The sequence below is a fragment of the Callorhinus ursinus genome, unplaced genomic scaffold (assembly GCF_003265705.2).
Source record: "Callorhinus ursinus isolate GAN/ISIS: 27379988/994484 unplaced genomic scaffold, GSC_fseal_2.0 scaffold4, whole genome shotgun sequence".
NCBI lineage: Eukaryota > Metazoa > Chordata > Mammalia > Carnivora > Otariidae > Callorhinus > Callorhinus ursinus.
This window is the reverse complement of record NW_027397066.1, coordinates 106173736-106186021: the sequence shown is the minus strand read 5'-3', so window position 1 is coordinate 106186021 and position 12286 is coordinate 106173736. Positions and strand designations below refer to the sequence as shown.

Below are 12286 nucleotides of genomic sequence, written 5' to 3'. Positions count from 1 at the left end.
TCCCTCTGACCCTCTTCCCTCTCGTGCTCTCTATCTCTCATTCTCTCTCTCAAATAAATAAAGAAAATCTTTAAAAAAAAAATAAATAATTTTTCCTTGACAATAAAGGTATTGTTTGGATTTTAAAAATTATCTAATTAGAATTTTTTTACACTCACTAAAGCTTACTACAAAAACTGAATCTTGGTACATATGTACTGCATCCAGAGGAAAAAGGTTAAATTACAAACAGGCAATATTATATTTGGTTTCTTGAATTTAAATAAGTTTGTACTCTTGAGAAGCTTACCTTAACTCCTGCACTTCCATTAGGCATCTTCTGCAGTTCATAAGGAAGCCTGATCCTTTCGGTTTGCACAATGGGATCATCAAATGATCGCCCGTGAAGCTTTTTGAAGCCATGAATTGTATTTCTTACATTCGTGACTATCTGTTGGCAGTAAACACTTACTTATCAATATTTAATGAATGCAAAATAAACACTATGCTAATACTTAAGACCACCAAGTCTCTTTATCCTACACATTTAAGTTTAGAATTACATACAATCATTTGTCTGGCTTCCAGCTGACAGTAAAATTATACAATAAGAATGTATGCATCTTATCTATTGCCCCCCAAATTCTCTTCCTATCCTAGGAACGTAGACTGAAAATTAATGTTTTCAAAAAAAGAACAAAAATGTAAAACTTTTCAATACAGTGAAAATCTATCTATAACTTACCTCTTTGTTTTTCCTCAACCTTTTGCTTTAGTGAATTAGGTTTGAGTTCTCTTCCTTCCACATTCATTACTGTGTTTTTACTGAAACACTTTTCCATATTGCCCCCCCTTCTTTCCTCTTACTATCTAGTTCTTTGTGAAACTTCTCATGAAGCAAGAATGCAATTCCTCACGGTTGAGAAGTGCTCCTAGGCTAGTAAATTTAAACTCCTTCTGTGTAGCATGATGCAAAAGTTAAAGTGTCTTAATTTGCAAATGGCTTGTATTTTAGCAAAGTAATTTTTTCTTTAACTAGAACATGTAGTTCACACTACAGAATAATACTGAGATCCAGCTGCTGCCCTCTTAGTTAAAGCCAAATAGATCTTGCTCTTCAATTATGAGATGAAAGCTACTGGGATGCTGAATTACCACAGTGGTCTCTTTAGGAGGAGTAATTTTAGTTTGCTTTCTTCAGAGACTCTGTTAGCTATGATACGGTTAGAAGATCACACAGAATATGAGATGTAAACTTTAGTGAAGAAGTCATTTTGGCACAAACACATTTGTTTATGTACAATATGAAAGTGTAGGAGAAGATAAACATTTTCATATATAGGCCAATTAAAAGACAACCTTGATAAGGTCTTAGGCAAAAATTCCTAGATAAATGAGTCAATTATCCTTATAAAGTCAGGAGGGGAAAAAAGCCCCATTAAACAAAGTTATTTTATGAGGAAAAGAAGACCCAAGTACACATTAAAATGTAAGAAGTAATTGTTAAGGGCTTTTGGTTCAGGGAAATAAAGTCTGAGGAAAATGAACCTCTAACAATGTTAAAAGTAAACGTCCTACTTATAAGCACTTCAGAAGCCTAGAAATATGAATACTTAAACAGATTCCATGTAAAGTAGCTACATTGGGTTACTCTGGAAATTAGTTCTTCCATCTTTCCCACCTTCTTTTACAAAGACATTGCTTACTTGTTGAAGTGTATACTCTAGACAGGATACCTCTTAGAAAAGTGACCATACAGGGGAAAAAGTGGTGTCATATGGTAGCAACACCCTACCTTCACAACTAAAAGGACTTTTTAAAAACTAAAACATAAGAAATATTTTGCAACCCCCAAAGCAAAATATATCTATTTAAATACAAAGATATATGGTTCTATCAAATCTCCCTCCTTCTCTTTTCTCACTCTTAACTATGTAAAGTGGGAGCTTAGTTACCAAGATTCCATTAAATTCTTCCTGTAAGTCAAAACATCTACATTAACAATTTACCTGGCTCTTAGCTGCATTTCCAATGGCTCGAGTTCTTGATCCCAAAGATATACAGGCCCTAAACAAGCGAAAAACACAAAGTTTGTTCCCATGGTATGTTTAAATTGATATGCCATCATTCTGCCTCTCCTTATGAAAAAAATGAATTAAATGGATTAACATAATCAGGTATATTCTAAAAATAGGTTAATGGACATCAGAACTTTGCATATTTTGGTTTCATAAGTAATGGAATAGTGGTGAGAATGTTAGAATTTTTAGAATAAATGTTGCTAATAGCTGACAATGCTCTGTTGGCCCCCAAAATTGTTTTTCAAATTCTACTGGTCTATGACCTACTAAAAAAATTGACTGTGTTCAGTAAGGCCAGGTTGCATGGATCTAAATCCAGGCTCTGTAATCTTGTAGAAATTACCTAACCATTATTTGTCTCAGTTTCCCATCCAGAAGATAGTGCTGATAATAATACCTACTCACAGGTTTGTGTGAGGATTAAATGAGTGAATATGGGTAAATGCTTTTGAACACTATGATTGCTCTTTTTTATTAGTGCATTTAGATGTAATTCTGCTTATAAAAGCAAGTGTGGAGCAACATTTTCATCAAAATATCATTTCATGTTATAATTTAAGAAAGTGTTTCCATGATTTTAGTTGTAACTACAGGTACCATTCATATCAACCCCTAACTATGAACACTGTGTGTATACTAGCTACAATCACTGTTGTTGGGGAATTTATAGTCTACAGAAAAAAAATCAACATATAGGACTATGACCATATGGACTATAATACTAGTGAAAAAGAATAATCACTTAGGAAAAGCAAGTGGAAGAGGTGATTTCTGAATTAAGATCTGAAAGAAGAGAAAAAATTTTAACACACGTCTGTTTTGTTCAAAAGGACATTCCCAGTATGTAGGGATATATCTATTCTCAATATGATAACCAGAGTGAACCTCTTCAAGACTAAGGTCATGAAATTCCCCCTCCAATGGTGTCTTGTCTCACAAAGCAAAAGCTTAAGTCTCCCCAACAGCCAATAAAACCCTTCGTGGTCTGGTGCTTGGCTGCTCTACCCTGTAACTTCAATCTAGGCACACTGGTCTCCTTGCTATTTCTAGAATAATGCAAGCACACTTCTTAGGGCCTTTGTACATGCTATTCTCTATCTCTGGAACACTACTAAATATATCCATCCACATGGCTTACACACCTCTCTCATTTTTTTTCATGTCTCTGCTCAAATGTCAGTTTATCATCAACACCTTTTCTCTCTTATATAAACATTTTCTGCTCCTTCCCAACATATACATCTCCTACTGTTTACCTAATTTCATTCTCCTGCATAATGTATCACCATCTGATACAATTTATTTACTGACTGTATCTCCACACCAGGGCATGTACTCCATGAGGGCAGATAACGTGTGCTCTATTCCCTTGATCTGCACTATCCAATATGGTAGCCACTAGCCACACGTGGCTAATAAAATTTAGCCAAATTAAGAAATTCAGTTCCTCAGAATTATTGACATTTTAAGTGCTCAAGAGCCAACTTTCAAGGGCTTAACAGCTGTATGTGGCCAGTGAGTATACAGAGGACAGAATATACACAGAACAGGGGCACCTGGGTGGCTCAGTCTCTGTTAAGTGTCTGCCTTTGGCTCAGGTCATGATCCCAAGGTCGTGGGATTGAGCCCCGCATCGGGCTCCCTGCTCAGCAGGAAGCCTGCTTCTCCCTCTCCCACTCCCCTTGCTTGTGTTCCCTCTCTCGCTCTCTCTCTGTCAAATAAATAAAATCTTAAAAAAATATATACACAGAAGAGATATACAGAATAGAAAGTTCTACTGGACAGTACTGGCCTAGATCATTATCTGGTAATATAGTAAAAGTACTTATTGAATGAATAGAAAGATGGCTCCTAAGGGTAATGCTTATTTGGAGAGTAGGAAGAATACAACTTGGCTAGTTCCATTTGACATTTTGATAGTACTGGGGTCAGATTATACAGAGCCTCAAATGACAGGTTATAAATTTAACATTTATTTCAGTAGGTAAAGGGAACTCATTAAAGGCTTTTGGATAAAGAAGAGGACATTCCATGCTTATATAGATGAACTGAAGAGGAAAGATCCCAGAACAATGCCCCCACCCCCGCTTTTTTTAGTAGGCTCCATACCCAGCATGGAGCCCAACATGGGGTCTTAACTCAAAACCTGAAGATCAAGACCTGAGCTGAGATCAAGAGTCTGACGCTTAACTGACTGAACCAATCCAGGTGCCTCCCCCCCACCCCCTGCTGTCCCCAGAACAGTGCTTTTTAAGGGTTGAACAAGACACTTTTATACTGGGGGCCACAGCATTTTCAGGAAGGGCAAGCAGTTAAATTCATTTAGTTAACAGATTTTGGTTGAGTAATTTATGTCTGGCACTCTGTTAGTTACTAGAGATACAGTGAGGGGAAAAAGACATGGTTTTGGCTCTCTTGGAACTTACAGTGCTCACACAAATGAAAGTAAACTAGGTGCTACAATAGAGAGTATACCTGATGCTAGATGAGTAAATAACAGAACTGACCTAGAGGAGGATTAGGAAAGGCTCACCCGAGGAAGTGATGAGATTTTAAGGAAGAGTAAATGATGATGGGGGTGGAATTAAAGGAGATTTGGCAGAGATCATTTTGACCAGTGTGAACTGATGGGAGGAAGGCTAGAACTTATCAGTAATCTGTATCAGGATGATGGCAGCTGAGAGGGGAAGAAGGAATTAAGAGATATTTAGGAGGTACGACTCAAAGCACTTAGTGACAGACTGGATCTTCACTGTCTAATATGGTAGCCACCAGCCATATGTGATGATCAAGCACATGAAATGTGGCTAGTATGAATTGAGATGTATTCATTTTAAGTGTGAAACATACTCTGGACTTTGAAAATTTAATATTTAAAAAGGAATATAAAATATCTCACTGATTTTAAAATATGGAAATAAGATTTTGGATATGTTGAGTTAAATCAAATATATAAAATTAATTTCACCTGTTTCTTATCTTTTTGGTGTAACTACTAGAACGTTTATGCATGTTGCTAACATATTTTTACTGAATAGGGCTGGAATAGATAAAAGGAAGAGGCAAGTATCACGACTAATGTCTAGGTTTTCCATTTGCATAAGAGGGTAGAGTGGTGTCATTTAATGAGACAGAAAACACTGTAAGAGGGACAGGTTTGAGGATGGACCATGGCAGTGCTAATCTGGACATGCTGAGACTGAGGTATGTTTGAGACATCCAAGCAGATGATCTCTTCCAAATAACTCCTTGATGCAACATAGTCCCTGCCAGAGTAGAGTATTTGCATACCTAATATGGTTATCTATGTGGATGGTTGGCATTCCATCCTAAAGTTCATCAGAGAAAATATAGATTTGCCATCTCTTAGCCTACTTTATTATAATCTGTCCTTTTCTCAACTCCATTATTTGGACACACATAAGAATACTTTTAATTTTTTCATACTAGGCTACCATCACTTCAGTACATAGATAATCTTATTCTTACGTTGATTCTCAAGAAGTTCACTTCTCTTAGAACACTGGGGCCAAATAATATTGATTCAAGTATCAATTATTAAGTACTAGATTCTTTGAAACATGCTGCACACATATATCACTTCACAGAGAAAGCTAAACAGTTAGCATTATTAGATAATTCTCTAAAGTTAAAAGTAGGCAACTTTTAAAGTTTAAACAATTTAGTGTTAGAGCTTGGAAATACCCAGTTTCAATACACAGAAAACCTTCCTCACATGGCTAAAAAAGTGCTTCAAACTCCTTCAATTTTCTTTCAAAAAGATTCTGGAATGCAACCATTAAATGAATACTTGCTAAGTATTTTCAGAAAAATCAAAATACCTAGCATCTCTCAAAACTTTTACCTGACTTTACTAACACCAAGGGAAATAAACACATTATACCATACTTTAGAGGCTGACACAAAAAAGTTTTTATAGAAAGGATATTCAGTAGTTTACCCAAATGTATATTGCATAATCCATTGATATTATGCTTTCTATACTTTATTTCAGCTGCTATTTAGAAATTCCATCTTATACCTAAAAACAAACAAAGGGTTTACAATGCAGCTTAAATCTATAATTTCCAATCTGATATTGCCACCACAGTGGTAATCCCAGATTCTCAGAGAATGCCACTAAATTCTAAACAAAACTTCTAAATGTCCTATGTCACTTTTGGCAGAGGAGGGGCATGAAAATCAAATGTCAGGTGTTAATTTAAGAAAGCTGTATTTTGGGGCATCTGGGTGGCTCAGTCTGTTAAGCATCCAACTCAGGTCGTAATCTCACGGTTGTGAAATCAAGCACCATGTTGGGCTCCACCCTCAGTGGAGAGTCTGCTTGAGATTCTCTCTCTCCCTCTACCTCTGACCCCCACCCCCACATGCACTCTATCTCAGATAGATAAATCTTAAAAAAAAAAGCTGTATTTGTATTTTCCCTTAAAACTTAAGATTAATTTTCTTTCTCTCTTATAATGCCTATTAAGGCCAAGCACGACCAGGCTGGAGAAAACACATACTGCCAAAAGACTATGAGATTCCTCACCTAAGAGAGGTCAGTACTCTTTAATTTGCTCACTTTGTCAGTCTCCACTAAGGATTCAAAGACTCTTGATTTTACCACTTTCATTTTAAAAATAACCCTATTTTAAAAATTGTCAGCTTTCCCTTGCCAGTTTCCATAAGATCACAATTACTACTTATAGCCTCTTCTGTTATCAACTACATATTAAGAAAACAATAACTGAATGAATGATGATATGAAAGGGCCATCAATTGGTTTAAATCAGGGGGTCAACTCCTGAGATGCCAGAAGCACTCCCCCTCAACACCTCACACCAAGAGTGTCAACCAAAAATGTATCTTCAGATAATTGTCAGATGTGCCCTAATGGGCAAAATTTCCAACTGAGAACCACTGCCTTATAGCACCATTTTCCAAATACTGTTCTGTGGAATATAATTCCCTTGGAGGTTCAAATAAGTTGGGGAAAACATTCTTTCCTGGGAGTTTCAATGCCTATAAACAAATTAACAGATATGAAAGTTCTGCAGTAAAGAAAATATATGGTTATTATTTCTCAAGGTTAACTATCTGGAAAAAATTCCCCTAGAAGGAAGTGGGGGAGGAATGTTCTCAAAAAGACTTATGGTTGGGGTGCCTGGGTGGCTCAGATGGTTAAGCCTCTGCTACCAGGGTCCTGGGATCCAGTCCCACACTGGGCTCCCGGATCAGCGGAGAGCCTGCTTCTCCCTCTCCCTCTGCACCTCCCCCTGCTCATGCTCTCTCTGTATCTCTCTGTCACAAATGAATAAATAAAAAAAAATCTTAAAAAAAAAAAAAAAAGACCTATGGCCACCATTTGCTTTCTAGCTTGCTACTTAGAAAAATAAGATGACTTTTTTTTTTTTTTTTAAAGATCAGAGAGTGAGTGAGAGCATGCGTACATGCATGGAGGTGGGGGGAGCAGAGAGAGAATCCTCAAGCGGACTCCCAGCTGAGAGTGGAGTCCGACAGGGGGCTCCATCCCAGGACCCTGAGATCATGACCTGAGCCGAAATCGAGTCGGCCGCTTAACCAACTGAGCCACCCAGGTGTCCCCCAAAATAAGATTTCTTTTAGGCGTATATGATTTAGTAATAACAAAAACTTTCCAGTCTTTCAGTATGGACAATGGATAAAACTTTTTAACATATAAAAAATAAAAATTTAAGAGTTTCTAAATGCTTTTTTTTTAAAGATTTTATTTATATATTTGACAGAGAGAGACACAGCAAGAGAGGGAACACAAGCAGGGGGAGTGGGAGAGGGAGAAGCAGGCTCCTGGCTGAGAAGGAAGCCCGATGTGGGACTCAATCCTGGAACTCCAGGATCATGACCTGAGCGGAAGGCAGATGCTTAACGACTGAGCCACCCAGGCGCCCTCCATGTATAATTTTTAACTTCCCACATAACTACTAATGGTGTACTGCTGACCAGAAGCCTTACTGATAACAGTTAACACATATTTTGTTATATATATTATACACTGTGTTCTTGTATTAAGCTAGAGAAAAAGAAATGTTAAGAAAATTATAAGAGAAAATACATTCACAGTAGTGTATTGTATTTATCAAAAAAAAAAAAAGTCCACATATAAGTGGACCTGCACAGTTCAAACCCATGTTGTTCAAGGGTCAACTGTACTTAGGTAGATATATTTAAAGAGCTGATTAGTTATATTAAATTAGATGTATTTAACTGTTAAGATACATTATTTGAAAAGCTGTTTATCTTAAAAATCGACAGGTCAAATTCCAATAGCAATGCACCATAATCTTAAAGTTCTTTTGATTATGACTGATTAGACAAGGGGTTTGCAAATTACCATTTGCCACCTATTTTTTTTTTTAAATTTTATTTATTTATTTGAGAGAGAGAGAGAGAGAGCGCACAAGTAGGCAGAGTGGCCGGCAGATGGAGAGGGAGAAACAGGCTCTCTGCTGAGCAGGGAGTCAGATGTGCAGCTCGATCCCAAGACCCCAGGATCATGACCTGAGCCGAAGGCAGCCACTTAACGGACTGAGCCACCCAGGCGCCCCTGCCATCTATTTTTGTAAATAAAACTTCATCAGAACACAGCTATGCTGATTAATTTGTATTGTAGTAACCACATACGAAAGACTACCATAGCATGTTAAACACCTTAAACTCAAAATAGGATAGTATGTAATTTGTACTTATCCTTCCTTGCCTTCTAGAAACTTTTCAGAATTTCTCACCAACAAATTCAAGGCAATAACTAAAGATTCATTTTGTTTTATCATAGAAAATATTCATATTAAAAGATTTTATAGTCTTGCTTTGGCCATGCTAATGTGTGAGCCATCTGCCTTTCCATTCCACTTAGCACAATTAGTTAAAAAAAAAAAAAAAAGTACTCATTGAATTTTTGTTTTTGTCAATAGCAAAATAATAATTTGAAACATCCACTAATAGTAGAGCATCTATCAATGGAATACTGTACAGCCCATTTAAATAAACAAGGTAAATTAGGTCAGAATGGCTAAAATCAACAACACAAGAAACAGGTGTTGGCAAGGATGTGGAAAGGGGAACCCTCTTGCACTGTTGGTGGGAATGCAAACTGGTGCAGCCACTCTGAAAAACAGTATGGAGGCTCCTCAAAAAACCAAAAATAGAACTACCCTGTGATCCAGCAATTGCACTAGAAGGTATTTACCCAAAGGATCTAGACAGTATTATGCTAAGCAAAATGAGTCAGAGAAAGACAAGTACTGTATGATTTCACTCGTGGAATTTAAGAAACAAAACAAGCGAGCATAGGGTAAAAAAGAGAGAGGCAAACCAAGAAACAGATTCTGAACTACAGAGAACTAATGGTTACGAGAGGGGAGGTGGGTGGGGGATGGATGAAATAGGTGATGGGGACTAAGGAATGAAGTTGTGATGAGCACTGGGTGTTGTATGGAAGGTCGAATCACTAAATTGTACACCTGAAACTAATATTACACTGGGTGTTAACTGAAATTAAAAACTTAAAAAAATAAAAAATGTGGGGTGCCTGGGTGGCTCAGTCATTAACTGTCTGCCTTCAGCTCGGGTCATGATCCCAGGGTCCTGGGATCGAGCCCTTGCATAGGACTCCCTGCTCCGCAGGAAGCTTGCTTCTCCCTCTCCCACTCCCCCTGCTTGTGTTTCCTCTCTCGCTGTGTCTCCCTCTATCAAATAAATAAATAAAATCTTAAAAAAAAAAAAATTTAAAAATGAGGTAAATTAGAACTATACACACAAGTTTGAGATGTTCACAATATATGTTGAGAAAAAGTTGCAAAATACATACCATGTAATTCTACTTTTGTTAAAAAGCAAACAGAAAAACATCCCAGTTATGTACACATATACTTGCATAAAACTAAAAACATACATGTTAAAGTTTACTGGGTGGTTGGGAAGGGTTAGAGATTTACTTTCTCGTTTGTATTTAAAATATTTTAAAAAAAAGTTAACATAAGCTCAGAGTAAGATATACAAAACCACTTCATATGGTACAAAGAATATTTAAATAAAATGTAAAAGACTCCCCTCACCTCCCCAACTGCTATCACCATGAAAAGTCCTCCTCCTACCCAACTATAGCTACTATTAATCTCTGGAGTTTGGCATTTCCTATGTATAAAAATGTTTATTTTTAATAACCCAAAGTAGGTGATTTCTACCTGTGTGCACGGAAGAGGACTTCTCAAATGTATAAATAATGTATTCCCATATTTCCAGATTATTCATACACTGGTAAAGAAAGAGGGAAAAAGGAAGACAGAACACCAGAGAACTGAATACTAAGTCTGATCATACAGAATTTTGATAAAATACACCTAACAAAAATCTCTTGAAATACTTTCGCTTAAAAAAAAAATCAGTTTTCCGTATTGTAAAATATGTTCAGAAAAATTCAAACCATTACAGACTATGTATTAAAAGCATGCCCTCCATAATTCTACCCACAAGAAATATGCAGTTTGTAGTTTACAGTCTTCCACATTGCTTTCCTCCATATACTAATCTATTTTGTGTTGGTATGCATTTTAATGAATTTTTCAAACAAAGTAAGATTTTTTACATGTTCTTAAAATAACTTAAAACCATATTAAAACATTTTAAAACAGTTCTTAGAAACTAGTCAAAAACAGATGAATTTATTGATATTAGAGCAAAGATGCTTCTAAGCCAGATAATTTGTTCCTTTGTTATATCCTCATTAACCTAATATGTATATACCATCCTTATGCTAATGGATAATGGAAGGACACTGAGGTTCTGGGGGTAAAAAAGGCCTGAAACTGAATCAGTTTCATTGCTTTAAGTTCTTGGCCAAAACAGGTAAGTTTGCTTTAGGCTTATGAAAAAAGCTAGTACTACCAAACTCACAGAATTGATGTAATATGTATGACAATAGAAGCACAATGCCTGTCACATAGCAATCACTATTATCAACAAAAGCAGCATGTTTTAGCCGATCACATGCTTTAGTCTAATATTGAATGAAGGTCCTTGGCTACAGTTTTCTTTTCCCAGGTATGAAACTAATCACTTTGATATAATTATGCCTGGGATGGAAATTCCAATCCCCACATCTACGCTTAATTGAACAATACAAACTTATCCAAAAATGTGCATACTCAGTTATTCTAAGAATTTATTTGAAAAAATTATAAGGGTCAAAAAAAATTATAAAGGTTAAACATTTAGTTACAAAGACAGTTATTGCAGTATGGCTTATAAAAAAATATAAACCATCTCACTGTCCAAAAAGGGATGGATTAAAGAAAAGATTATACAAACACTGAAACTAATGGTATAAAGAAGTATGTATTACATAGAGGTTACCAAACAGACTATAAAGTGTAATCTATCCTTGAAAAACACAGAGAAAACCATCTGGAAGTTTTATTTCTGGGTGGAGGAATTAAATTTTTACTTTCACTTTTTAATGTGCCTACATCTCTACAGTGAACATGTACTATTTGTGTGACAATTGTTTTAAATAAGAAAATGTTCTGAAATTAATTTTTTCCTCTTCAGCTTATGCATGTTAATTTCCTTCTCCCTCTTCAATTTATCCATGAGAGAAGAGCAGCTAGTACAAGCCCTCCAACTTTACAGAAGGGAAATCTGAAGATTAAGTTAAATTACTTGTTCTTGGTCCCTTAACCGTGGGGCCAAAACTTAAGCAATTATCTTTTCCATTAAACTGTCTTTGGTTTATACACCGGACCTTCCCATGTATACATAATCAAGTATGTTAAAGAATGAAATAAATGTTAAAAAGCATAAATGCCAAAACCAACTAAATGGAACATTTCCTTCCTCTTTCCACAAGGTCCTTTTGCAATGTATTTGTAAACACCTATGTCTTACTACCTTAGTGTCAGTGACTTGGAACAGGGAAAAAAAGTTTTTGAAAACTAGTTTATCTATATCATTAAATACTGTGGTGTATTAGAAAATTTATAGGTTCTCTAATAGTTACGCTTTTTGCAAGATACGTATTTAATAAACAAAGGTCCAGGGATCTAGAAAAGCTAGGTTTTCACTCAATAATTTAAGCTCCACAGAGTAAATATAGTGTTAAGAACAGACTACAGTCAAGTATCAGTTCAGTAACAATAAAAGATCCTGAGGTAAGTAACAGTACACAGCCATGAAAAGAAGGGCAGAGT

At 36.1% G+C, this 12286-nt stretch overlaps 1 protein-coding gene across 2 annotated transcripts in view; it reads right to left on the bottom strand.

Annotated features, from left to right (window-relative positions):
- The window catches only part of HSPA4L (heat shock protein family A (Hsp70) member 4 like), a 47872-nt gene that overhangs the window by 31848 nt on the left and 3738 nt on the right, over nucleotides 1-12286 (bottom strand). For both annotated transcript variants that reach the window (XM_025874152.2, XM_025874154.2), the window contains exons 3-4: nucleotides 1989-2046; nucleotides 290-430 (exon numbers count right to left, since the gene is read on the bottom strand). In XM_025874152.2, the coding sequence (XP_025729937.2) occupies nucleotides 290-430; nucleotides 1989-2046 (199 nt within the window). The remainder of the gene's footprint in view (nucleotides 1-289; nucleotides 431-1988; nucleotides 2047-12286) is intronic.